Raw genomic sequence first — 26,515 nt, forward strand, 5'->3', positions numbered from 1 at the left:
TTTGGAAAACTAAAATGGCTACACTGTCATTTATTCCTTGTCTGTCATTCTTCAGGACATAGTCCATTTTAGCTTCATGCTCCTTAAAATGCTGTTGTTGGGTCTCTAGCAATTCAGTCTCTTCAGTGGATGACAGCTAATACAAATGTAAAAAACCAAAACCAACCATCATCTAAAAAAGGTGTGGTGCTTACCTAACTCTTTCAGGAATATTTATTGCTGAAATTTCCCTCTTCTGTGTATGCTCCTGATTTGACTTTTGGCTATTGTACTTAAGTGATTGGGTTTTTTAACACAAAAAGTATTAATACCTATGTAAAAAATTACAATTTAACTGATTAATTCCATGCTTCAGGTTGCTATCCCCGATACCTAAATTTCCTAACATAATTACTGTATTAAAGCTCTGTAATATGTTCTGTGTCTGTATAAAAATCAATTTGCTTCATTGCGCAAAACCTTTGAAAGCACAAACCTTCATTTTCAGTTAAGATGTAAAGATTCTGTTACATGGAATTTGTGTCTAAATATAGAAACTTTTCTCCTAATCAAGATGCTACTCAAGTGACCATTTTAAATACCAGATTAGCTTCTGAAATTTATACTTCAGGAAGGACAGCCGTTCTCATTTGAAAAGTAAGTATGCTTCAGTTCCCATCATGTTTAATCAGCCTTTCTGTTTCTGTATTGAATATTCCTGTTTACGTAAATGAGTGGTAGTTATCGAAAACAGCTTTTAAAAGCTAGAAGCTAATATTCTGAGTGGTCAGCAAAGATGCCTGCATTCAACATTTGGTCACTGTTCATTGTTTGCAGGATTGCTGGCTCTGTGCAACTTGTTCATTTGTCATGCTTTTTAAATAAATCTCACTTTAATCCTAATAACATTTGTATATTTTGATTCAAAATTCCCTGCAATATCTTGGTATGGAAAATATGCTTTGCTCCAGGTCTTAGGACTATCTGGCACATTTGTTTACCATTTAGAGAATGTTTAAAACAAATTACTTTCAGAATACAGAGTTGTAGAAACATAATTTTTAATTAATCTTGTGCTTAGCATTACAAAGTGACAAATGAAATACTCTGACATGCATATTGATTTCTATTTCAGTATGCACTAACCATAAAATAAAAATAATCACAATAATGTTTCTTTATGTAGTTTCTATTCTGGCATAAGAAACAAGGGGGTTGTATATGTTTGAATTTATAAACTTTGTTTATATGTACTGAAGACGTTTGAGGGTTTTACCATTTTCCTTTTATTCATGCAGTTTCAAATCATGCTAAAATCTGCTATACAGTGATTAAAAATCTCAGACCTTACCTGAACAGGTAAATATGATTTTAATGCAAAAGTTAACTGAACTCAGTTGTGCTAGAATTATGTGTAGTATACTAAGTGTCATTGAAATAATTAAATTACTAGTAATTTAAATGAGTACTTAAAATAGTTAAACAGCAAAGCATTTTCCAATAGGAAAGCTTAGTATAGCATTTTTAGGCAATATAGTTATTTGGCGTGTCATACGGTTACGACAGCTCAAGCATTCTTTATGTTGAGATGCATTTTAGATTTTGAGTATTATAAAGTAAAAAGTTCAAACTCTTTGTTAACAGTGTTATTTATCTGGGAATATTTTCATCTATGAATTCGTTAACTCACCCTAAATTATTTCCTAATAAAGGAAAATTTTAACTGATAATAGTCACTATTAATGTTTCAAAGTATTTAATGGAAAATGAGGCTTCTTTTTTCCCTTAAATCCAACAAAATGAAATTTTTTAAAGGCTTAAGGCAATGATTCTTTTAAAGAGTAATTCTTTATTTCTAGTAAGCAGGTGTTTTTAAGACTTTAAACAACTTAAAATTGTCAGTTGCTGTTGATTAAATCACTCATTGATCACTTTGAGAGTAGGCTCATAGATGAACAAAGCACGTATTTCAGCTTACCATTGCATCACACAATCTAATTTTTTTAAATGTATTTTCATCACCACCTCTGAAACTATGAGGATATTTAAATTTAATGTAGCTGTGTGGTTTTAAAACATTTTTCTAGATGTATAGTATTTCAAATATATTTTGGTGAGTAGTTGTTTTTTGTGTTCCTGCTCATTTTCAGTTTTGTCTCCGAAAGCGATCTTCACACCTCACCAATGTTTTCTCTTGGGCTGGATGAAGGTGAATGTTGTCAATGCTTTGAGAACAAAATGTCATTCTAGAAAGAAAACACAGCATGTAAGCATAATGTTACTTTTTAGGACTACTATCTGTATAAAAGTGTGCTCTCTAGATACACGCAATCTGACTTTCTTGATCCTGTCTCTTACAGGTAGGTATCCCATTGTTTTTGTAGGCTTGTGAGGAAAGAGATGTATCTGGCTGCCAGAGTAGGCAACTCCCATGTACGGAGTGCATTACGCTTCCGTCTTTCTGGTGTCATACGCAGCATGCTGTTCTCCATAGCATACCCTCACAGTGATTTGGTCTTTGAATTCTCAGTGGCCACTTTCATTGTTTCACTTCTTACTACCAGGATTGCACTATTTGGCCTGCTAGTATTTAGTTGTGAGGTTGCTAAAAATCAGTTACGTAGGATGCTAACAAGATCAGCAACTACATATGCTACAGAAATGTTTTCTGTATTTGGAACTCAAATAGGTTGGAATCTGGTATTTTATTGCTCACAATAGTCTATTTCTTAACTACTCTTTCAGTTCATGGTGTTATGTTGTGTCTAAGTTTCTCGTTAGATAATCTAACAAAGGAAAAGTTATTGTGTATATAAATACCACAAACATTATGAGGTAAAGATACATGGAGATAAAACTCTGACAACACTTTGTTCAAAAGCTGGAGAAAGCACAAGACAACTCAAAACACATCTTTTGTTTACTACCCTTTTTAATATTGAATTTCCAAAATTACTAATTCTTAGATCCATTATGTTTGGTCTTTCCAAGAAGGCCAAAATCTACATGCTCTTTTCTTTGAAGAAAATACTTTTCCTTGAGTATAGTTTGTTCCTCCTTTTAGAATCACCTAATAATCTTTCATTCTCCCCTCAATTCCTATGACAAGCCCAGACTGCACAGAAAAAAACATAGCACATAATCAGTATCCATTAAAATCTTAACACAAATTCCCAAGTCTGCTTGCAGCCAAAAAAACTTGCAAGAACATTAGGTACCTGAAGATACCAGCATCATTTTTTGTTAGTGTAATAACTACCCACCTCAGTTACCCATTTCCTAGGATTAGGAATTACATCAGTAGTAATTGGCTTGTCAGGTTATTGACAGCTGCATTGGACAGGAGAAATTTTTCATATATTGATAGAAAAATGAGTATACCTGACATAATCCTTTCATAATCTTCATACTTTTTTTTCTCAAGGTACAAAAATCTGTATTTAAACAGACCTCTCTAACTTGTAGTGTATACTGTGCTTTAATTTGTTTTGGCAGCTAGGTCAGTACTGATTTGGGATCATCAATTTTTAAAACAGCAGGAGATGCTATAGAAATGATTTTTTTTTTTTTTTTAATGGCAGAATCATGTGTCAAGTGCTAGATTAGGAGAGGGCAAATACCTACAAAATACATTTTCAGGGGGACAAAACCCAAGAAAACATGACCCTTTCTCTGCCCCCCAGCACATGTTTTCATAAGAAAAATCTCTGTGTCTTTAAATTGTCTGATTTGTCTTTTGAGTCGGTATCAAGGAGATGCAGCTCTGCTGATAAGTATTGTTCCACAGAAAGTCTGCAGTAGTTATAACTGGTGCTGGTAAGAAAGAGTCTGTAGCAAGGAAAAAGCAACTTCAGAGACTGAACCACAGTTAGAAGGTAAGACATGCTTTTCTGATTAACCTTAATTAAACTGCTCAGTTAAAAATTTCTCAGAGGATTAAAGCAGTGGGAATCATTACAAGTTTTGTTTTTCTGTCTTCTGGCTGAAACTTCTCTGGGTGAATAAGCAGTTTCAAAAGTGTTATTAGCATTGGTGTATGTAGAGAATAAGGCCACTCAGACTTGGTGATCCAGTTTCAAAGCAATCAGAAGGGAAAATAGAATACCCAGCCCCACCAAACACACACACCCCCCCCACCCACCCCAAATTCAGTTTGCATTCAGATTTTTTTTTTCCTCCAGAAAACTGCTGATTTTACTTTAGAGTTCAGCTGACAAAATTCACATCACTGATTTCATACTATAGAAAAAAGCATAACCAGAGCGCAAAAATTACTGTCAAATAGCAGGGAAAAGTGTGGAATGTAGAAGTGTAGATAGTCTTTGTTTTCCTGGACTGCTCACGTTCTGTTTGCCCACTACAGAAATTTCAAAATGTCTGTAGTTGCAGCTTTGTTTCCACAGTTTATCACTGTAGGAACCTCTTAGACAGCCTGCACGGTGTAGTAATTCATTATCAACTACCAGATGCTGGACTGACTTTTAAATGAGTGAGACAAAAATAAGGGAATTTTATCATAAAAATCCTTAACTTCAATGAATAATCAGATGACTGTGATCCTTCTAATGAGGACTTTCAAGAATTATGATGCTGAGTTTCTCTATGAAGTAGGTATTGAAAGTCAAATAATTAAGATTTGGCATATTTTTTTAAGTAGAAATTTGACTTTTTCATGGCCCTAATGTTGGAATCAATATTTATCTTACTATCTTGTTTCTCTGGAACTTCATACAGTCCTTATGGAGTGAGATAATCACATTTTAAAAATAAGAAATTGTCATCAGTTATTGTCTTTAATTGTGTAGAAAAATTGCACTGCAGAACTTGTTAAAATTCTTCCTTGGATCTGTATGCTAACTCCTTCTCTATCCTCTATTCCCAACTATCAACAAAATTGTCACCCAAGATTCTTGTGCCTTAATTTCAGATTAGTGACAGTGGCGAGCTAGACCATTTCCCACTATTCATTTCTGACCTGAGAACAAAGAAATTAAGTCACTTAAAAATCATACAGTCTGACTGAGGGAGAAGGGGGAAAGCCAGAAGTTGTACATCGATAAATTCACCATTGGTGTGACTGCTGGGACTCAGATGCCTGTATTTGAACTAGGATAACCTGTGTGTCAAACATCTGTGGTGTTATCACAGAACGTGACACTTACTTTTGCTGTGTTTCCCCTGCTTTCACTCTTATTGTCTTCACTATAAGTCCTGGTCGACGAGTGCCTTTTGTCCACGGTATTATGGTTTGAACTGTGTCCCATATATTTTCCCAAACTGCAGCTCCTTCCCATTTGAACTTGATCATTATTAGCTCACCAATATCAGTGTCCAGGGTGATGAGAAAAGAGTAGGTTTTATTCCCATTAATACCTTCAAATCTGCAGAAAACAAAACCAGAATAAGGCTATCTTAATTATTATGGATTAAAGTGAAAAAAATTAGTTTCTCTTCTCTTTAAAACCAAAGAACGAACTATGTTTCTCTTCCATCTCCGGGGAGGAACATTACTGTACTAGGATACTCTTCCTCCAGGTGCTTAAAGTGGTGAAATATGACAACATGCTAGAAAGGAAGCAGAAGTGGGAGAAGCTTGAACAGCTGGTGTCAGTGGTTTCTGACAGCAAAAGAAAAGGTGTCCCATAATAGCATCTATGTTCTGTCTTTTGTCTGCTAGAGCAAATGCTGATCCACACTGTTGCCTTTGCTTTTGTTAATGCAGATAGTGTCCATCGTGAGAAATATCAAAAATTCATTACCTTAATTACAGCTGCTTATTTATTTGTGTTTTAATTGATTAGACCTCCCTGTGTTAGCTGTGGGATGGGCCAAATGTAAGTGGACAGGGTGCTTAATGTTCAGGGAAACTTCCAAGATTACTAAGTTTGTTTTATAGAGATTTTTCATGCAAAAACTGTATGAATGCTGTAAAAGTCTGTGACTTTTAGGGAGTATGGGTGAAGAGAGGATAATTTCCAGTTAATCTTCACTTAACCGTACTAAACCATTTCACTCATAGCATGACTATATACATGATATGGTATTATAAATTGGCACCATGTTTCTCATTTGCACAATGACATGTAGTATCAATACTCACAGTGGGATGGGCAGATTTTTAGCATCTTCCTTAGTGCCTGTCAGAGACATGGTAAAAGTTGGGTCTATCTGCTTGCCTTGGATTTCATTGATGAACTGGATCTTGAACTGATAATGATAGACTGTAGAAGGGAAGAATTTGCAAAGTGATGAAATTAATGGTCAAAGAGGCAATAGATTTCTCAGGCAAAAGAATTTTGCCTTTCAGAGCAGAAACTTGATTGATATTTCCATTATATTTTTAAAATAAACTTGTTGCAATTAAATCATCATTTTTTCTGATTGTTGCTGTGCTGTGTAATCCCTTCGGGTTTGAGGTCTTGTTGCACTATTTAAAAGGATGGAGAAAAAAGGTAACCTGGGTTCAGTTCCCTTGCTAGGCTAAAACATTCTTCCATGGGAAATATTTCAGCTTTTCTGAAGCTTAATTGTTAGAATTTCTGGCAAGCCCTTGATCTAACCAGCAGACAAATCCCTATGACTGGACATGGCTAGAGATGTATGATACAAATTGAAGACCTTACGCAATGTAGTCTCTGATCAGCTAGAAAATTGCCCTGCAAAACAGATGACTCACAAACTTTCCTTGACTGCATAATGATACATTGTTTAACATGCATCAGTTAACAATATGACTTTGTTCAAGCACGTTACTATAAGAAAGAGTCATTAATACTTGGAGGTTTGGTGGGTTTCTAGAAGAACAGTGTTTAGGAAAGACTTTGAACATTGTCAGAATGAAGAATGCCTAAGAAATCATCAGTGTACTCTTTACAGTTTGACATTTAGTAAGTTATGAAAAAACCCAACAAAAAACCACAAACAAAAAAACCCTACCAAACCCCAACATACAGTTAGAGGCCATGTGCACACAGATCTGGTCAGCTAGATTTGAATGTCCAAAACTCTTCTGTCTGGTGATTCTACCAGCCACCTTCTTGACAAAACTGATAGATTTAGGTGTTAAGGAAGAAAACCCTAAGTAACTTCTATTAACAAAGACCATGGATTATTTGGAAGAATTAGGGGTGTTGTATTTATCCTTGCAATCTGGTCAAGTTACATGTGGGAAACTGTTCTGGTAAACATTGCATGCTGGTTTGAGTAGAAAGATGCTCTTTCCTCATTTCCTCTCCTCACCCACTTCAGGCCTCACTACATCTGAGAATGGCTCCACCATTGCTAAGGGAGCCTTCTTTTCACGTGTACGCACAGCTAGATATTTTTTTTTCTTTTTGCAGCTCTGAGTGTTCACAACAGAAGGTATTTGTCAGAAATGCTGTATCTTTTCATTGTTGTTTCATAATTATTGTATGTTAGACAACAATATATTTTCTTTCGAAAAGGTGTCACTCGGTAGAAAACAAAATGGCTGATTCTTTGCTGCAAACCTGATGAGGACAAAGTAGGCAGAGAGGCTTGTTTACAGATCACTTTTATTACTATCCTGTCTTTCTCTGAGTTTTGTCTCTATGTAAAAAATGATTTTTCTAGTGTATGTTCTGATAAACTTAGGCTTTTGCTGTGGTTATGATGCTCACTGTAAGGAAAAAGGTGAGCACATTCATATAAAAACTCAGAGTCAGGGTCCCATCACAGCTTTATTATAAATGTTAACTTCTTTGTAAGTACTTTTTTTTAATTTGAACTGGATTAATGTATGCTCCAAAATATCATGCCATTAACTTGAAAAATGAAATGTCCGATTTTGTGGTGACACAGAGGATTGTGAAGTGTAATACTGAGTTTCTCAAATTTCTTCTGTTTGGGCTTCTCACATGATTTTCAAACATTTTTTTAAGAGTGTTACAAAGATGACTTTGTACGTGCCCTCCCACAGTTGCCGCCTTGTTTGGGAACTTTTGTGAGGAGAGACCATTGCCTGCAGCACTGATATCTGCATGTGTGCCAAGGACCTTTTTTTGCAGCAAAACCAGTTCCAAGTATAAAAATGCAATGTATTTAAAATTGAAATCAAAGCCAATAGGACACAGATACTTTACCACAAGCTGAAACACTCTGTGTCCAAAGAATGCAACACAGGCATTGCATTTCTGTGCCCGGGTGTGGTGGTAGTGGACACCATGTCCTCAGAGCAATTAACTTTCCTGATTCTGACAGTGACCTGGCTGTACTGCAGCAACGATGGCAACTAGACACAGCCTCTAGAATTTTTAAATCTACTTCAGGTAGCTTCCTGAGCTGTTTTAAAAAGTATGAGAGATTGAACTGCTCTGAGCATCAGTCAGGGCTGAGCAGACCCCCCTGGAGGCATCACCAAGCACTTCACTGCTGTGTTAGTGGAAGACTTCCAAAATTATTTTCAAGTACCTGAATTCTTGTATTTTTTAAGAATCTGTGATACTGCAGTTGAGTACTGGGCACTGTGAGGAAACAAGATTGGTAATGCAAGCAGCATTTTTAAGCATTTCTCCTCAGGACTGGAAAAGCCCTTGAGTGGTCATGCCAGGGGTGCACTGTGGACATTCAAAACGCTTCCCCAACCTCGATGTCTTGGGCAGGGGACAAGCAGGCTGACCCCTGCAAGAAGGAGGCACCCCCTTCCTGGCTGTGCCAGGCAGAATGGGCCAGCCCCAGCAGCGGGAGAGGGTGTGAGGGACCCCCATGGCTGTGGGGCTGTGCTGGGGAGGCGAGGCCCTGGCAGTGCCTCAGTGCTGAGGAGAGGGGCTGGGCGGGGCTGTGGTGCAGCAGGGCCCAGGCACTGTGGGAGGCTGTGGGAAGTGCACTGGCTGTTTGTGAGGAGGTGGGCATGCCTTACAAGTTTCCTCCACGCGTGGTGGCCTGCGGCTCCAGGTGGGAGCCCTGCCCAGGCTGTGCCACACTGTTGTTCACCACATGCCTCATCAATAGCTTTGGAAGGGAGGTAGTGAGGAGGAATACCACGTGCCGAAAGTCCCTTGGAAGAAGCGTGTGCCTGCTGTTCATCCCACACGGCCCTGTTTGTTCTCGCTTTAAAACGTACGTAAACCTTCCTGATGCTAGGTGAATCTGCTCAACAGCAGCAGTCACCTCGTGGGCTCTCTGACAGCTGAGTCATGAGAAGCCTAAAGCCAGGCCCAGGCCATTTTGTAATGGAGACTGGCAGATAGGCCCCATTTCCCTGTCAGACTGCTTCCCCTCTGTCTGGTAATAAGTGCAAGAAACCACATTGATTGTCTGAGCTTAGAAAATTGTTACTTTGTGCTCTTGATAAAGTAATTTAATGGAGATAAAGCTAGAGTACCAGTCACTTTTAGTGCTACAGTCCTGCCCTGTAAAAGTCCATGCTATTCTGTTGTCTAGTCATTGTTTGAAAAGTAATAATTTATATGTCATTTTGTAGACTAATTGCAGATAAAATTTGGGCAAACTTGGAACAGGAGGTTTTACAGGCCTCCCAGAGCAATTATGCTGCTTTTTTGGCTTGGCTGTATGCCTGCATATGTTATAACAAACTGGTACCAGGCCAGTTGTAGAAAAACCCTGTAGATCAGGACCCTAAGCATCTCTGAGGCCTCAGATCCACTGTTAACATGTGGCAAGCATGCAACATGCTTTTTCCCCACAGAAGTATTAAGTCAGGATCTTGATGAAAGGGCATCAAGACGGACTACCAGGATTCTTAGTTGTCTCAGCAAATTGATTACTCCCATAGATTTTATACGCTTTAATAAATGAGTAAAACAGGATCACAACGCTTAGGCTTGCTCTCACACTTTGTGAGCAATCTGGAGACTGTAACAAGCATTCCCACAAACCTTTGAAAGGCATATGTGCTCTTGTTTTCAAAAAGAGTTGTCTACTTTTTGGGAGCCTTTCCTCCCGAATGTTGTAGCCCAGTGTGTTGCACCGGTTCTTTCTACAGCTGAGACACATTCCTTTGTTGAAAGTGTTGATGTCGTTGCACCAGTATGCTGTGCTTTGCTTATCCTTGTGAAGCAGAGAGTCGATGAACAAATGAACTGACCTCTCATGGGCACATTTCACAGTTTGAGTGATACCTGGAAAAAATGCAAACCACAAAATTTTGCATGCTCTTGTTACTCTTTACCATTTCAACTGCAGAGTACAGTAACCAACTATAAATACGTGTTATTGTTTCCCTCCCGCTCCCTTTTAATAGTAAAACATCATGATTTTGCCTCAGAAATCATACATTGTAGAAACTTTACTTTTAGGATCATCCAAAAATAGTGTGGCTGAACCCACATGCTAATAAAATTGAATAATTTGCTGCTTAAAATTGTTTAGCCTGACTGTTTAAGACTGTAGATATGAACCTTGATTTCATTGTCCTGGCTGTTTTGGTCAATATGAAATACAATATGAAGCTATATGCAGTCTTTCAGATCATGCCACATTAAAGACAGCAGCCTCATTCTGAATGGTTGAACACTGTTGTCTTTTGGATGCTTATGCAGGAATGTCATATTTTGTCCCTATCAGAGTGACAAACTCTTGTTGAACTGAATTCTTGCAGCTACTACTGGGGAAAAAGGAGGAAAAAATGTATTTTAAATGTACATTTAAAAAATTATTAAATAGTTAGATCTTCATTTACAAGAAGTAAGTATCTTTTTCTTCCTTTAGTGTCATCAAATTACAAAAGTTATTTTCCTCTGTATAATCAGGATATATCACAATGGACTGTTTTTATGTCTTCAATGATAGGCTTTCTAGCTGAAGCTTGGTTTGACGTTTGTCATGAATTATCTGCTAACAAGCAAGGCCTACTTTTAGACAGTGTGATGATAGTTGAGAAATATTTTTTGCAATGCAATATGCTGGGTAAACAGTACTCTTTCGGGGTTTTGCAGTGAACAGTTCTAGTTGTCACTGTGCATCAGTACCTTACCTTTTGTCAGTATGTTGCATCAGTTTCTCTGTATGTTTATGTTTAGGAACATTGGAAATAAGCTTCTGTATATAAAACCTAGCCTGGAACACTGGCAGTCAGGTCCTAGAGAGAGCATCATTTGCGCAGCTGAAGGACGAGGAGTTGCGAAAAGATGAACTAAGGTGCGTAGTACAGCCCTGTGTTTGATTTGATTTGAAAGAATTAATTGCACACTAGATGAATCTGGCTTACTTAGAATAAGTTTTCTCATTTTCTGTACCGCTAAAACAAATACCTTTGAAATTATAAAGAAGTGCTTGACAGCAGGATGCTCATAGCCTCATTTTCGGAAGTGCTAGGCAGCCAAATTCCTTACTGGAGTCAGAACAGTTTGACCTCAATGCATGTAAAAATCAGAAAACCAATTTAATAATCTCCCAAATAATGGGAGATAATACTCCCATTAAATACTGTTTGGGACCATAGAGATATGTAAAGTTTCCCAGAGACAGTGTCTGTGCAGCTGCAATGCTGCTTTCCATTCCATGCCATTGGTTCTTACCAGTGATTCCGTATTGTGCAATGTGGTTATACACATGCATGATGTGACAGCCAGGCTGAAAGGTACCTCCATTGGGATAAAAGTCAAAATGAGCCACGGGCTGCTTGATGCCAACACTAAGACCCATGTGCTGTTTAGTGAATGTATGAATTGCGTCTACGAAGTTTGCATCATCTGGAGATAAACGGTCTGTTGGTGACATTCCTTCAAACAAGGGACCGGCAGGGTCAAGGCCTGCAATAAATGCAAATCATCCAGTTGTGATACAGTGCAGATGGGCTGTTCTTCTAATGTTATGAGAAAAGTCTGTGATAAATATTTAAAAACAGACAACGGTGGTACTTTACAAGGTCTTTCACTGACAGAAACAATGCTAGGAACACTTGCCCTGCAGAGGGTAGGTGGTTACACCAAAAGGTAAACACAGGCACTGTAATAAACAGTAACTGCTCCATGCACAAGGACACGGGCCCAGAGATAGATGTGTTTGTTATAGACAAACTATGCTTGCTACTGCTTTGTTACTTGAGGCATGTTTACTTAATTTTGTTCTTTCATACTCTAGAGGTCATGCATTTCAGAGGCCCTTTTGAAGACACCTGTCCCACAACAAGGTTCACTTTTAGCCCATATTTTGGACCTGAAACTTTATAAAGATTCTCTTGTAGCTTAAAAGAGCTGTGTGTCTGCTAGATGTTGTTTATATATGTGATTTTTCAACTTTAAAAGTCTTGAAGGCAAATTAATATGGTATTCAGAAAAATAATATTCCACTTGAGGAGTCTTGTTGGTTTTTGTTTGGGTTTTTTTTGTTGGTGTTTTTTTTTTTTTAGTTTGCTAGATATTTTTGTATGGTGCTCCTTTTGGTTGGAAACTGGTTTATGGAAAAGTACTGCCTGCGTAGTTTGAAGCTTGTCCTCAAAACTGAAGGCACCTTTTAAATTTGGGATTCTTCAGTTGGTACTTTGGACTACCATAGTTGCATAGATGTAACTGGACAAGACTAATAATGCAAGCTACAAGTAGGGATGTCACCTTGAAGGCATACATTTCCTTTTATTTTTTATACCTTTTATCACTATGAATTTTTGGAACGTAGTGTTACAAGTCTGAATAATTTTTGCTGAAGAATCATATAGCTGTTACAATAAATAATGTGATTTAATGTGGTTTACTTATCCATTATCAAGGTTTGATGTACTAATGTGGTTTGAACAAGCAGCGCTGATGAACTGAAGTCTTTCAGTGTATACACAGGTGTAACATCATGGCACACTGTAAAATCAGCTTCTTGGCATGCAGGCACTGTCACAATAGCTGATAGTATAAGGGACTATGCTATGTGGCAATGAGTCCAAGATCAGAATTGGGACTTCAAACTACAGTCATGTATATTTGCCTCACTCCCAAATCAGATTAAAGTAAAATGTTTTCTCAAACATAGCTGTTGTGGGCCTTGTGTAAAGTGCACTTCTGTTTTGTTTTAAGCTGTCACTGTGCATTAGATGTGGTACTGTATATGGTGTATCAGTAGCCTTATAAATGTATTTGCATTACATTTATAATTAGTACAGTTATAAAACATTAGAGAAGGTTCAAAATGCTACTAGTCAAAACAATCAAGTGTTATGGTTAACTTTGTTTACCTTAAACATCTATTAGGTATACGCTATTGATATGCTTCTTGTGAAATGTTATCCACGACCATCATTTTTGCCATAGGAGAACTGACTTTAATTCGCTCTGTAAGCAATGTAGTATAATTGAAAGCTCAAGCACAGTTAATCAATGTCATTAATGCAATTTTCTTTTTAAAATGAGTTGCTAACAGTCAACAGTGTATTTGAATGGCTTTGGATCTAGATAGTGACCAAAGATCTGAGGTTAGTGGTAAACATTTGCTTTAAGGTGTTACTGGGAATGGATACAAAATAAGTTCAATCAACATGCAACTTGAATCTTTGGTTTATGATTTGTAGTCCCCATGCTCATATATTCTGTGTGTCATAATTGGGACTGAGGTAGGAAAGATCAAAGCTAGAAATACTATGATACTTCATTTTGAAAAATGTTTCATTAAATTTTCTAAATCTAATTTCTAAGCCAATGGGATGAAAATGTGGCAAATACTGTTATTCAACAGCTAAATAGATATTTGACATATCAATGTCGTATCAATATGTAACTTAAATCAGTTGACTGTTACATTTCTTAAAGTTGTAAGTCTTACCTGTAATTCTTCCAATCTTGTTCGTACCACTGATAAAACTTCCAGCAAATCCTGAAACATGAGCTCCTAGGCTGTACCCAATTAGATGAGCATTGCTTCTGGAAAATTGAATGGATTCCTGGAAGATAGTGGCAGCTTGATTTAGATACAGAAAATGTGAAAAATAAACAGTGCAATACTTACTACAAGCTAGGAATGCCATGAATTACAACACAATAAGTTTGTATGTTGAAGATGGAGGTCAAATGAGGTGCATGGATTATGCATTAAATTGTTTTGCTGACTAAATGTTAAACCTTGCCTCCTTTGCTTGCAGCAAGAAAATGCCACACGTATGGGCACTGCTCCTTATGCACTATGCTCAGGAGGACCATTGACACAGATAGGATTTTGTTGCTGTTTGTTGCAAGTGTGCATTGCCTTTTGTCTGCAGCATTTGACTTTCCTATGACTATAAAATGGATATCTGTCCTTTAACTTCAGTGTAAAACAACCCTTTATAGAAAGTGCCGTGTTTTGGTTTTTTTTCATGAGATACTAGCACAAGCAAAATTAGAAGGCAAAGTATCAAAATATTGATCAGACATGCTAAGTGATACAGCAATGACATTTCTTGGACTGATTTCTGCAAAACTGGCTATCTGATCTGAAACTAACAGAATTGGCCTCAGGCCCTTTTTTCTACCTAATCAGTACTGTCTAGATCTTAAGCATTTCACCTGAGCTGCAAGGCTCAAAGTTTTTCAGACTTGTAAAGAAAAATGTGGCATGTTTTTTGTGCAGGAAAGGCAAAACTCTATTTTAATTTCATTCTGGATATTGGATGTTCCAGTGGACTGGCTTTGCAGCCTTGATACCAGTCTTTTGTGAAGATGAGGTGGAATTTGGCAACCTTGTTTTGAGAGAGATGGCTCTCAGAAATCACAAGATCTGACCAGTTTTCTTGGCAGGTGTTGTTGAGATGGATGCTATTGAAATTGTTACTGATCATACCTCATTAACTCTTGGACTAAGAGTGCTAAGCTTTACTTTATTTTTATTCTTTATTAAAATGTTGCACAGCACTGCATTTTTTGTTAAATTCTTTGAGGATGTTTCAAATACTCGCCTGCCTACAAGCAGAGGCATAGCAGAAAGATAGTTATGGGAGTTGGAATGAAGGGTTTTTTAACTGTTAAACTCAGGAGGGATGCTGCTTAACAGAAGGAGGGCTTACTGCTTGAACACTCTCAATTGGATGATGTGAAAATGTATGGTATATTTAATTTCTGGAACATACCATGGTACAAGAGGAGCTACCTACAGTGCTGAAGCAAGGAGTCATTTATTCAAGCCTCAATTTGTTTGCTGACACTGGAGAAACCATAGACTCTCTTTATTGTTGACAATGTGGTGTGTCCTCCTGAGAACCGAGCAAAGTCCACAGTTTGATTCATTCAATAATTAAACAGCTTCAAAATACAACTTTAGGCTCCAGCAACTCAAACTACGTTTGACCAAGAGCCAAGGTTTCTTGTAATGTCACAACAGAAAATAGTGACTCTGGCTCTTCTGCCTTCTCTTTTGTGTCTGTTGTACCTAACTGGGCATGGTATCTGACAACTTCTAGCTCTGCCATTCCTGTTGAAGGCAGCTTAGCTCTTCTATGGTATTTGCTACAAATCTTGCAGCTTTGCAATGTATTTCCCTTCCACCTTAGGCCTCACTGTATTTAAATTATTAATGTATTCAAAAATTCTTTGAGAGGTACAGAAGTATAATTTCTTTTCACATTAGGTAGCTTAAATTAGTACGAGAGAGAGATGGAAAAAAAGAGTTGTTTAGGATGCTTGGTTTGTATGAGCGATTCTCATTCTAGTGTGTGCCTTCTGCCTTTTCTTAAGTAGTGCTGGAGGCCAGTGATCCCTTGCAGACTTGTCTGCAGCCTTTGCAATCCAGCCACAGCAACTGCTGTCTATGTAGCGGGAGTTTTGATGAGTAGTCACTACATTAGTGCAGCTCTGTACTGCCTCCATGTCATCTGCTTTGTGAGGCATGGTTGTCCTCTTAAAAGGTCTTCCTTTATATTCTGGATCTCTAAGCCATTATTTTAGAATAATCTTTGGAAAACTGAGACAAAAATCAGACACAATGTCATGCTTGAATTCTGCATTAAAAGCAGAAATTATGCACAGATAGCATAGACCTATTTTACTGAACTAACCACTTGCAAATGTTAGTGTGCCTGCTTTCAAATTGTGGGACTCTGCACACATGCTAATTGAAAAGCTAAAGTAGCATGAAATTATCTCGCCTCTAAAGATATATCACAATATTTTAATAAACAAGACTACTTGCTTTTTTCTCTTGCATGATGAAAGTTTTATGAAGTCATATGAAGGTTTATGGAAGAAAAATTTGCAGTGTATTAAACAAACATAAGTGATTTAAATGAACAGCATTAACCAGCACAGTATATCAGAAAGGTAGTAGAAGCATAAGAACAGGTAAATAGGTCTTTTCCAGAGAAACATGTTTTGATGTGGGGGCTCTTACCTCCAACCATTCCAGGAAGTCTGCTATCTCCTGTCCTATGTAGCGTGTATTCTGTACAGCAATGGGATAGTGCTGGTGAGCAAATGTAAGCCAGTCTGCAATGACCACGTTAGTTTGTTTGTGCTGAGATTTCAGAGCTGCTGCCATTTTCCAAATCCAACCTTCTAACATCCCATCCACCTGTTTTATTAAAACAAAACACCACTCTTAAGGGAAAGCAGTCTCTGACAAATAATTCTTGTGAGAAGTTCAAGGAAACAAAAACCCAATATAAACAAGGAGGGCTTAATGCTGATAAGTAGATTTTAGGGGCTTCAGCATGCTTCAGTGCTGAGAATCTTTGGGTTTTGGTGGACAAAAAAAATTAAGAATCAATATAAGAACTGCATAATAATTTGTCTTGTAATATGAACTCCTATCAGTGAAATGATGTCCCTAAATATTTTCACTCATCCTGAGATAATTGATATTACTGATTAAAAAGAAAGACAGAAATGTCCAGAAACTTTCTGATTTCATTCAAGAGCAGCTGTCCCTGTGAACTTAAGTTAAAGGGGTTGGAGAGGGAGGGAAGCTGGAGGGTTGCAGACCAGTGGGCATTTACCTTCTACAGCCGTTCCATTTTGAGATCTGGTTTGGGGGTTTTTTGTGTCTTTTTTTTTTTTTTTTTTAAGGACCTGATCACAATTTTCTTACTAGCATCAAAGACTGCTTCTGATTTGATGGACCAGAATTATTATTTAATCTATCAGATTTAATTGTTGCTCTAGTTGCACGTATTTCCTCAATTGATAGCATATCCTTATCTCTTCTGGTGTTTTAAACAGAATTTGGGAGTCTCAGTTTTGGGTTGCGATACATGTTCCTCTAAGAGCCCAACACCTCTGCAAATGAAGTTAATATGAATGGTAAACGTCAATGGCAGCAGCTTCAGGTCCATGGTTTGTCTTTGAGGAGGGTATGGATTTTGAATAAATTCTTAATTTGGAGTCTTGGCTAAATTAATCTAGGGCAATATTTCACCCACAGTCAGCTCTGCTGTTACTTGTTATAGAGTTATATGCATCAAGGGCGGTGTTCAAATTTCTCTGCATGTTTGCAGATGTGCAAGAAAGATCTATTTTGCCACCTTCTCTCATGACATTGGCTCTGTGAGAATCAAGGGTCTGTTAAAATGACATTATGTCTTATCCTGCCTTTTTTTTTGTTTCTTTTTCAACTGAGAAGCTAATCAAAAGTCACTTTTACTGCTATGCTTTTGAGAAAGGTTATCATGGTGGATTTTTTTTTTTTTTTAGTTTAACTGGAAGCAGTTCAGTGACAATGCATTGATGTTGAAGGCTTCATTTACAGCTGAAGGGGCTTATAGAGAAGTTCTCTTTAACGGTGTAGCTGTGAGAAGGATGTGGGGAGATTGCATGCACTTCTTTTCAATAAGTCTGTAAATATCTGGCAGTGAACATATCAGAGAAATGAAACTGGTATTCAGTCCTCCAGAGGCATAGCACATTAATTCAGCTACTTGTTCTAACTCTGCTGGCTTTAAACCAGGGCTGAATCTAATCCTTGGCATGGGACTCCTGCATGAAAAATTGCTTGTAGACTGTTCCTTCAGAATCTCAGTGGGGAATATCCACTTTGTGTTATTTCTAGCCATGATTGCTACCAGGGAAATCCACCATCTTTCTAATGACAACCTTTCTCCTGAAGTTACTTTTGGCATTGGCATAATGAGAAGAAAAGTGTATCAAATCAGATGTAGTTTTGAATTAAAAATAAAATGTGAGTTCATACCGACCAGCCATGGACTATCATCACCAGAGGAAGAGACGCATTGAAACTGCATTTCTCAAGAGTTTCCAACTGATTTAAAAAAATCTGACAGACGCCTTCAGTTGTATCTGTATAGAGTCGAAATTTGGTTTCTAAGTTTTGCTGATCTTTCTTTGTTCTAGTTTGCTGACTCTGTGATCCCAGTGTCTCTGAAATGAAATTCGTAACAATAGTCATAATAGGATGGAACCTAAAACCTGAAGAAGTTGCTAGTGAAACACAGTTTATAAGACAAAGTAAACTAGACTCTAGATATGTATAATTGCTGCCTATTCCAGGTGGGCCTAAGCTATACATTTTGGCTCAAAGAAGTGATCTCTTTCAAAGTTTGAGATGGTTTTAGATGTGCCTCTGAGTGCATCTATTTGAACAATAACAATTACATAGGAAATATTGATCTTATTTCTAAGGGCCCTTATAGAATGCATAAGTATTTTAAAAACACAGTACAGGTATTGTGACTTTACAGTGTTAGTGCATGCACAGGCAAGCACATTCATAGGCTATTAACTCTGCAGGGCATATTTTACTAATGTGCATTTGCTAGTAACTGCTGAGCAAGCATCATTACATTAAAATAACCATTTTATTCAGGGTTATAACTCTGCTTAGAGACATAGCTGACTGCTTAAAACTATTAGACCACATCATAAATGATTCTTTTTCCTCTAAAAAGGCAAGATGAAATATTCTTGTTCTAGTTGTAATACTTTTGGTACTTCTGTTTCTAGATAAAATAGCTTGGTACATATAGGACAGCATTTTCAGAAATGCCTGTTAAGTACCTGGGGTGGTATCTGTATTTAAGAAAGTGGGGCCAGGGAGAAATGTGGTCTTAACAACATCATGAGCTTAGAAGGAAAAACATGAATGTAGAGAAAATGCTGAACAATGACGTAAAATAAAGCAGAAGCTTACAAAAAGCACATTGTGACATGCAAGCCTGGTATTTCTTTCTAATAAGAAATACAAAAATAGGAATAAATAGAAAAAAATAGAAAAAATATTAAAAAATGGGGATTAGTAGAAGAAAAGTTAGGGTGTGATGAACTAGACAAATGAGAGGTTGCAGTTCTTGTGTTGAAAGGGAAAGTTTGAGTGGAGAGTTCCTTGGAGACTGTTTTTTGGCTAATCCTGTTGTCATGCTTTCGTTAAAGAAGCAGGCAGGAAAGAGACAAGACTGACAAAATTTGGGAAGCATTTGCTAATACTGAGAAGACCAAAATGTTAAACACTAAGAGCTAGATGACCTTGAAAATACAGCAACAGGTAGAAATCTTGTACTAGGAAGTGCAAGGTCATGCAGTTAATAGGAATTTCTCTATAAGTGGTGCTCATAAATTGGAAGTGACACAAGAGTAAAAAGACTTGACTGTAGTAATCAATAACAAAACTATGAGTCACTGCTATGATTTGGCTGTGAGAAAGGAAAATATAATTCCAGGATGCATCAAGGAAGATGTTTTTGGTAGGAAAGAGAGAATGTTAGTGGCAATGCATTAAGGCACTTAGTAACCACGTACAGAACAGTGCGTATGGCTCTCCTTACCAAGTTCAGGTGATGCCAGTTCAAGCTGCAACACAAGCTCAGCAGCACTACTAAAATGGTCAGGGAGGAGGTTTTTGTTTTAAGTAGACCTAACAAATTCTGAAATATTCTTGGAGGTAAAAAGGTATTCTATTCGCTGAGAAGTTAAAATGATCTGCGTTGGAACAGAACTCATATTAGTTAAATTTAATTCTTATATTTTTCTTGTGTAAAAGTTCCTTAACATAACATTTAATATTAGAAATATTGTATTGTATTTTACCTTCTAAGTCAATGCATTTAATTTTTTTTGTACATCACCACTCTTATATCTGTAGATGTTTTCTGAAAACATCTAAAATCATAGCATATTCATTTCTGTATTGTATCTGCAAATGTATCTGAGGTTCTAGGGCATTGTTGTCTTGATAATATTTTAATAATTTCCAAGGTATTTCTGATACATTTACAGATGAGCCTTTATCCTGCAAGTGTATTTAGTGATGGGAAACTCCCATACTTACATATTTGCTGTAGTACCATCTTATAATGCACAGTACAAAGAACCCTAATGTGAAAGCGTGCTGGTTTTAGATCAGTGTCACGTGTCAGTCTTGTACAAACTTTATTCAAGGTTTTATTTTAGTATAATGATAAGACATGATACAAACAGCATATTTAATTTGGTTAAGTGAATGGCAATTCTGGCAAGAAAACTTCCAAACTGAACTGCATGGGGTGTGCACTGTTTTCTGTTTGTGGCTGATTATTGTACATTCCAAGTAACTCCAGGCAATGTTATGTTTCATAGCTTGGAAACATTATTGTAGAAAGTAGTTCAGCCTTTTAAAAGAGCTGGAATTTAAAAAGCTTCAAGGTTAGTTTGGTTGTCAAAATTCTTAGCTTCAGTGTCTCACATTTTTCTTTAATGGCACTTTTAACTGTGATAGCTAGCTAGGACTAAGTCTCATCATTTCTCTGTTACAGTGTCTGCTTAAGAGCATTTCTGTTGGACTTTTTTGTGCTGGGAGAGGACTCAGTTTCTGAAGAAAGTAATATTGGGAGAAAGTGAATCTAGATAAAGAATTGAAAATTAGAATTTTAATAATGTTGATATTAACCTCTGGTTTATTCAGGCTTTGGTGAGCAGTCTCTACACAAAGATAAGCATTGTGTTCTATTTTTAGCACAAAAAGAAAAAAACCAAAAAACTTGTGCCTGTTCCATTGTGCACATCCTTTCTTTGTTTTATGCTTGTTTTCATTTTCTTTTCACTCTGTGTTTGTACAATGCAAAGGCGCTTTGTCACTTTCCATATTCTTTGTACATACTACAGAAAACAACTCTAATAAATAGCTGTTTTCTTTATACATTGATTGTGAAAGTGCTTGTGGTGCTTTAATGGGTGAGCCTTTGGCTTGTCAGTAAGTCTGATAGAGGGAATTAAAAATACAGTTTGAACTTCTTCATGGCTGTCAGAAGTTTAAAGTTCCAATAGAATCTGTTGTGTTATTAGACAAAGAACTGCTTCAATCCATTAATCCATGTAATGACTTGGAGGAGGAAATAGTCTCAAGAGCTTGGCTTCTACAACAGACTCTTGCTAAAAATGTCATACTAGTGACTCAGTGACATAATCAAAGGGAACTGCAAAGTTTCATAGGTCAGTTTACAAATTCAACCCTAACTGAAGGTATTTATTACATGTGTTGGAGTATGTATTTTTATTCCTCTTCTTGCTAAATTTGTGTTTCTGTCATGATTTTTCTGTCAAAATTCTCCAAAGCAGCACCTCTTTTTGATTCTTGTGCCTTACTCTTTTAATCTTTCTCTTCCCTGTAAAACCCTTCTTTACTATGTGAAACTTCAAAACTTAATTTTTCATATCTACTTAGAATCAAGTATTGAGATGATGGTTAGAACAGAAGGCAAAGAAATAACACCCACCCTCCAAACTGTTAACTGTTCCTTTTGTCTTTTTATATCAGGTGAAAACTTCATGGAAGAATGCTGATTCTCAAAAGCTTGGTATCTCTTTTATTGTCTGATTAAGTTAAATAACTTTTCCCCTCTTTTCTATTCTTCATTGTGATGTAATTTTAAAATATTAGTTAGTTCTCCATTAAAAAAGTGCATTTATGTACAATAATCAATAAGCTTGTGAGACTGTTGTAGCAAAGAACAGGGAAACCAGTGCACAAAGAAACCAGCAGTGCCTCTTTGTTTAGAACTCGGCTGTTGGGTTCTGGGCTGATGCCCTGTGCAGAACAGTAAATACATCCAAATCTCTCTTTCCTCTCTTGAAAAGGGTGCAAAAGGAGGCACCAACCACACAACTGTTGCATTATTGCTTGCATTATGTACAAGGTAACAAACATGCTGTCCTCCTAGTTTCCTCATCTAAAGTAACATGCTTCTAAATATGAACGTTTAAGTGCTACTTGTGCAATGCATACCTGCTAAATTGAAATTAGTACCCCAGTGGTTTAATCTGACCTAATCTGAATTTAATGAACAAAAATACTGGAAAATCATTACAGTATGTCTTTCCAGGATTGCTTTGGACTAGCACATAATCTAGATCTCAAATTGTTACTGTAAATTAATGTTAACAAATAATAATCTCTCCTCCATCTGCTACCTAACTAAAACTTTCAGAATTTCAAGTAAGATTTTAAAAGCAAGTATATGTTAGAGAAAATACTTTTGCCCTTCATGAAAATGCTCCCTTTCAAATATATGTGTGACTAAATTTTTCTGGCCAGGGTTTCTGCCAAGTCATTAGACGCCTCATTTGGAGCTTAAACTTCCTTTTACTTGATATTAAAAGCAAAAAGAAGAAATAGTCACAGCCTGCCTGGATGAAATATATTTGTTCATTTGTTGTTATCAGATAGAGGAAGGGGCGAATGAATAATGACAAATGTGAAGCTAAGTAGATTAGGACTCTTCAGCCAGGAGACAAGACAACTAAGAGTGATGGTATAGAGGTCTATAAAATCATGAGCGGCATGGAGAAAATAGAGAGACAATCACTTTTGTGTCTCTCCCAGTACAATCTGTAAGGATTATTTTGATAACAAAATATAGCAAAAGATGATGAAATGGTTCTCCTCGAGATGTGTAGTTAATCTGTGGAATTCCTTACTGGGTGTGATGTGGGTATTAAGCATTTATATAAGGTTAGTTGGAAACTGGAAGTGTCTGTGTAAGACAAATCCAGTGAGGATTACTAAACACATAGACGCCACCACTTACACAGGAGATCGGTGAACTGAAAATGGTTGATAACTGGGAGAGTACGTGGGGGAAGTGCTATATGTATATGTAACCTTCCCCTGCTGAGTATGTATCTGCTTTTGGTGACTACCACAGGTGGTTGAATTAGATGGACCTTGGGTTTCATCCACTACAGCCACTCTTACGTTTGATGTAGAGCTACCTGGCAGTACTTTTGACTTAAATTTTTGGCTGTTTATTGAAACAGAGACAACCTCTGAAACATAATAGGGTGTGGAAAATATTACAGTTGAAAACTTTTTTCACTCCTCCTTTACGTCAAAGTTATATTAATATTTGCTGTTGTTCAAAAGTATTAATTGTCTGGAAATATTTGTTAATTTTTAGTCATTAAAAAATAATGTCAAAATCAGAATTTATCAACAGCATATTTAGGCTAATTTATGTTGAAACGTTTGGAGCTTTGATTTGTAGTTTTGTTGCTGTTGGAAGTTTTGGCTTTCTATCTAGTTTGGGCTGGAAAATGTTCTTGGGATATAACAATATTTTCCTGTTCAGCTCTAGTAAAATGTCAAGTCAATTCTTACCCTGGAAGAGGTGGACAAGAGCTAAACAAGAAATATAGATCAAAAGATTCAAAACGGTACATGTACTTGCTTATAACATTGTGATTCAGAGCATTGTTTTCTTCAATTTTATTTCTAAGAGACCAGGAGAAAACCTCTATTACTTATGTGCATATCCCTTGGAACCATTTCATATATACTGACACTATCATGACAGGTGTAAATTTTGATTAAAAAACAAAAAAAGACAATCTTATAAAAGATAAGACATTTTTGGAATTGTATTTTAGGATAGCTTTTCTGGAAATGGGAGTTCATTTTCTTCCTCTGGCCTTGCTTTTTTTTTGCGGTGTGATCCTGCAACAAAATCACTTGTCTGGTGCCATATTTGTCAGAAATTCAGCATAACTTCTGGATCACAGCATACCATAGGATGAGGAGAAATGAGATCTATGCAGCAAGAACATGTGTTTGAAGCTCAGAATAAAAAAAAAAAACAAACAGGGAACTTACAAGAATGAGAAGACAGAAACATTAGAATGTTTAGAATATTAGCCCAGGAAGGCATTACTGAGTGAAACCCACTCGCTGGGCTGTGGGACAAGCCTCCAGGCCAGACTGCTGCATAATAGCTGTATTCCCTGGAAAGGCAGAGCAGTAGCTGGTAGGTGGTGGGTGCAGGTGCAGGCACAGTATTCATATGTGCAGCCAGCCTTGTCTGCACAGGAAAGTTAATGAATTGTAGGTTTACTTACAAATTTTTAGTACTAGCTATTCTCACAAACTCGCCTTGTGAATATTTATGCTTGGCACCATTCTGATACTCAGAAAAAGACAAATGCCCGTCTCAGAGTTTGCAGAAACGCAGTGGGAAATCAAGAGGTCAGTGGTGCATGGAAGATGATTGAGTGTTGCAGTGGAAGGGGGGGGGGGGGGTGGTGAAGGGAAGGGAATTTGGATGACTTTTAGCCTTAGAACTGTAGAAACAGTTACAAAGAGATGAGACAGCTTTCCAGCACCAGGCAGCCCATTGGTTAAATGGGGGAATCTGCCTAGCTTGAGTATAATTAAATGCCAAACTCTAACAAAGTGGCCTTTGTTCAATTCGAGGAATAGGACTAAGTATCCGAAGATCTAAGTCTAAGAGTGGTGACTTGTCATCTGATCCCTTAAATTTTTTGTACTTCCAAGAAATCTGTATTTTAGAGGAAATATTGGGAAATTTTTTAGGATATGTTCTTAGGAGCTATATTTTGCTTTAATCACTCTTTCGTCCATTTCTTCTTGTATTCTTCTCTCTTGCCTCTCTGATATGGTCCTGGTTTTTTCCATTGTGTCCTTTGATTATTTTTTTAACTTTTTTTTTATAGAGTTGTTTTATTTTTCGTGGTTTTGTCTGAAAACCTTAGGTAAGCCAAAATAGCTGAGGGGAAATCCTGTTTTTGCAGCACATAGGAACTATTTGCTTTGATAATCACTAGGTGTATTCATCTAAGCGAGTTCGGTTTTACTCATAGGGAATCAAAAGGCTTCGATCATTTTAAGTGTATCCTGAATTTCTCCAAACTCATCTTTTGCAGTGGATGCCTGTAGTTATTTCTTCTAAAACCTCTGCAGTGCATGCTATTTACAAAAGTTCTCTCCATGCAATTGTCTAGAAATGTTACTTCTTATTAAACACTGAATTAAATTTATTTAAAAATTAGACTCTTAAAGAGGAAGGAAAATTTACTGTGGATTTATTTTAAAGTAGATTCTGCATACTGAACCAGTCTTAGAGGTTTTATTATTGCTGTCATACAATTTTTGTTAAGATTTTTCCTTGCACAGGTAAACTGAGTCCAGATTATAACAATTGCTATTGCTTGAGCCATAGTTCGCAAAAATTTCTTGAGTACTTTTGTCTAGTAGTCTAGTACAAATCTCTCTTTTAGTAAAAGTGGTCATGCAATGGAAGATTTGTTAGCATAAATTTGGGGTGAGCCATTATTAAAACTGGCAAAGCTGTTGCTGAGCTCTGCAGGCCTTTCCAGGTGTCCGGTGAAAACTATTATGCAAGATATTATTCTGTGGAATACCTAATACTATATGCATTGTACAATGCAAAAAAGTAATTTAAAAGATTAACAGTGTATAAAACTATTATTAGGCATTTTATCCCTTTTACCCATAAGGCCAGACACCTTTGCACGCTGTGGTTCCAATCATAGAGACAAGATGTATAAAATGATCAAAAAAGTATTTTAAAAGTCGTGATGCTAAGGTCCGGTAAGTTAGATGGCTAAGCAGCTGATTTGTGCCCCATTCAAAGCCTTAAATCTCAGTTTCAGGTGAGACAAACCTGCCTCTCAGCAGCACTGCAAGGGCACACAGTACTGGAATTTTAACCTGCTGCCGCAGTGACAGTGAGAATTCTGTTTCTGGGCCTCTGGCAGTATTTGGGGTTTGGGTGTAAAATTCCAAATTTGGGGTGGGGAGAGAAAGAAATACTTGTTTTGTTTTGTGGTGACTTAAAAAATTGTAGGTTTCAAAGCAGTTCTGAGTCCAAAAATCTGGAAACCAGTAGTGGTACATGTGTATTAGAGGGCAATAAAGTAGTACCTAATGATATGTTAGAGTATTATTTGGTTCGCAATTATCCATTATAGCTATGTAATTTGTATAATTATCCTATGTAGTGTTGTGTAAAGTGCATATACAGAAATATATGTGTGTATATATATATTTATAAAAATCTATATGCAATTGTTAAATGCTATGTATAAATATTCCAATTCTTATATGTACTTGATAAAGTATATGACATTCTCCTTGTTATTACAGCATTTAATATGAATGAAATATTACTTTGGGCATTTGTATTAGAAGATTCAAGTGTTTGATATGCAGAGACCATATACATAAAATGTCCATGAATGTTTCTAAATCTTCACTGTGCATCCATGCATTGCTGAACACTTTTTACAGGCCCAGAGCATGGTTCTTAATGCAGGTGAAGGACGTGCAAACAGAACAGCTGCAGCAGTTTGGATAACCTTGAAAATGCTTATACCTACAGAGTTATTAAGCTAGTTTCTTTCTGAATCTTTCTCACAGTATAAGCAAT

At 36.9% G+C, this 26,515-nt stretch overlaps 1 protein-coding gene across 5 annotated transcripts in view; it reads right to left on the minus strand.

Annotated features, from left to right (window-relative positions):
• Window positions 1-1,023: 1,023 nt before the first annotated feature.
• The window catches only part of LIPC (lipase C, hepatic type), an 80,437-nt gene continuing 54,945 nt past the window's right edge, over window positions 1,024-26,515 (minus strand). For 2 of the 5 annotated variants that reach the window (XM_075765021.1, XM_010305432.2), the window contains 8 exons: window positions 18,037-18,224; window positions 16,243-16,422; window positions 13,708-13,825; window positions 11,478-11,711; window positions 9,837-10,079; window positions 6,080-6,200; window positions 5,142-5,360; window positions 1,024-2,225 (listed from right to left, as the gene is read on the minus strand). In XM_075765021.1, the coding sequence (XP_075621136.1) occupies window positions 2,126-2,225; window positions 5,142-5,360; window positions 6,080-6,200; window positions 9,837-10,079; window positions 11,478-11,711; window positions 13,708-13,825; window positions 16,243-16,422; window positions 18,037-18,224 (1,403 nt within the window). In that variant the 3' untranslated portion in view covers window positions 1,024-2,125. The remainder of the gene's footprint in view (window positions 2,226-5,141; window positions 5,361-6,079; window positions 6,201-9,836; window positions 10,080-11,477; window positions 11,712-13,707; window positions 13,826-16,242; window positions 16,423-18,036; window positions 18,225-26,515) is intronic. The other 3 variants (XM_075765020.1, XM_075765019.1, XM_075765018.1) reach the window with 2 other exon arrangements.

Source organism: Balearica regulorum, chromosome 12, assembly GCF_011004875.1.
Source record: "Balearica regulorum gibbericeps isolate bBalReg1 chromosome 12, bBalReg1.pri, whole genome shotgun sequence".
Taxonomy (NCBI): domain Eukaryota; kingdom Metazoa; phylum Chordata; class Aves; order Gruiformes; family Gruidae; genus Balearica; species Balearica regulorum.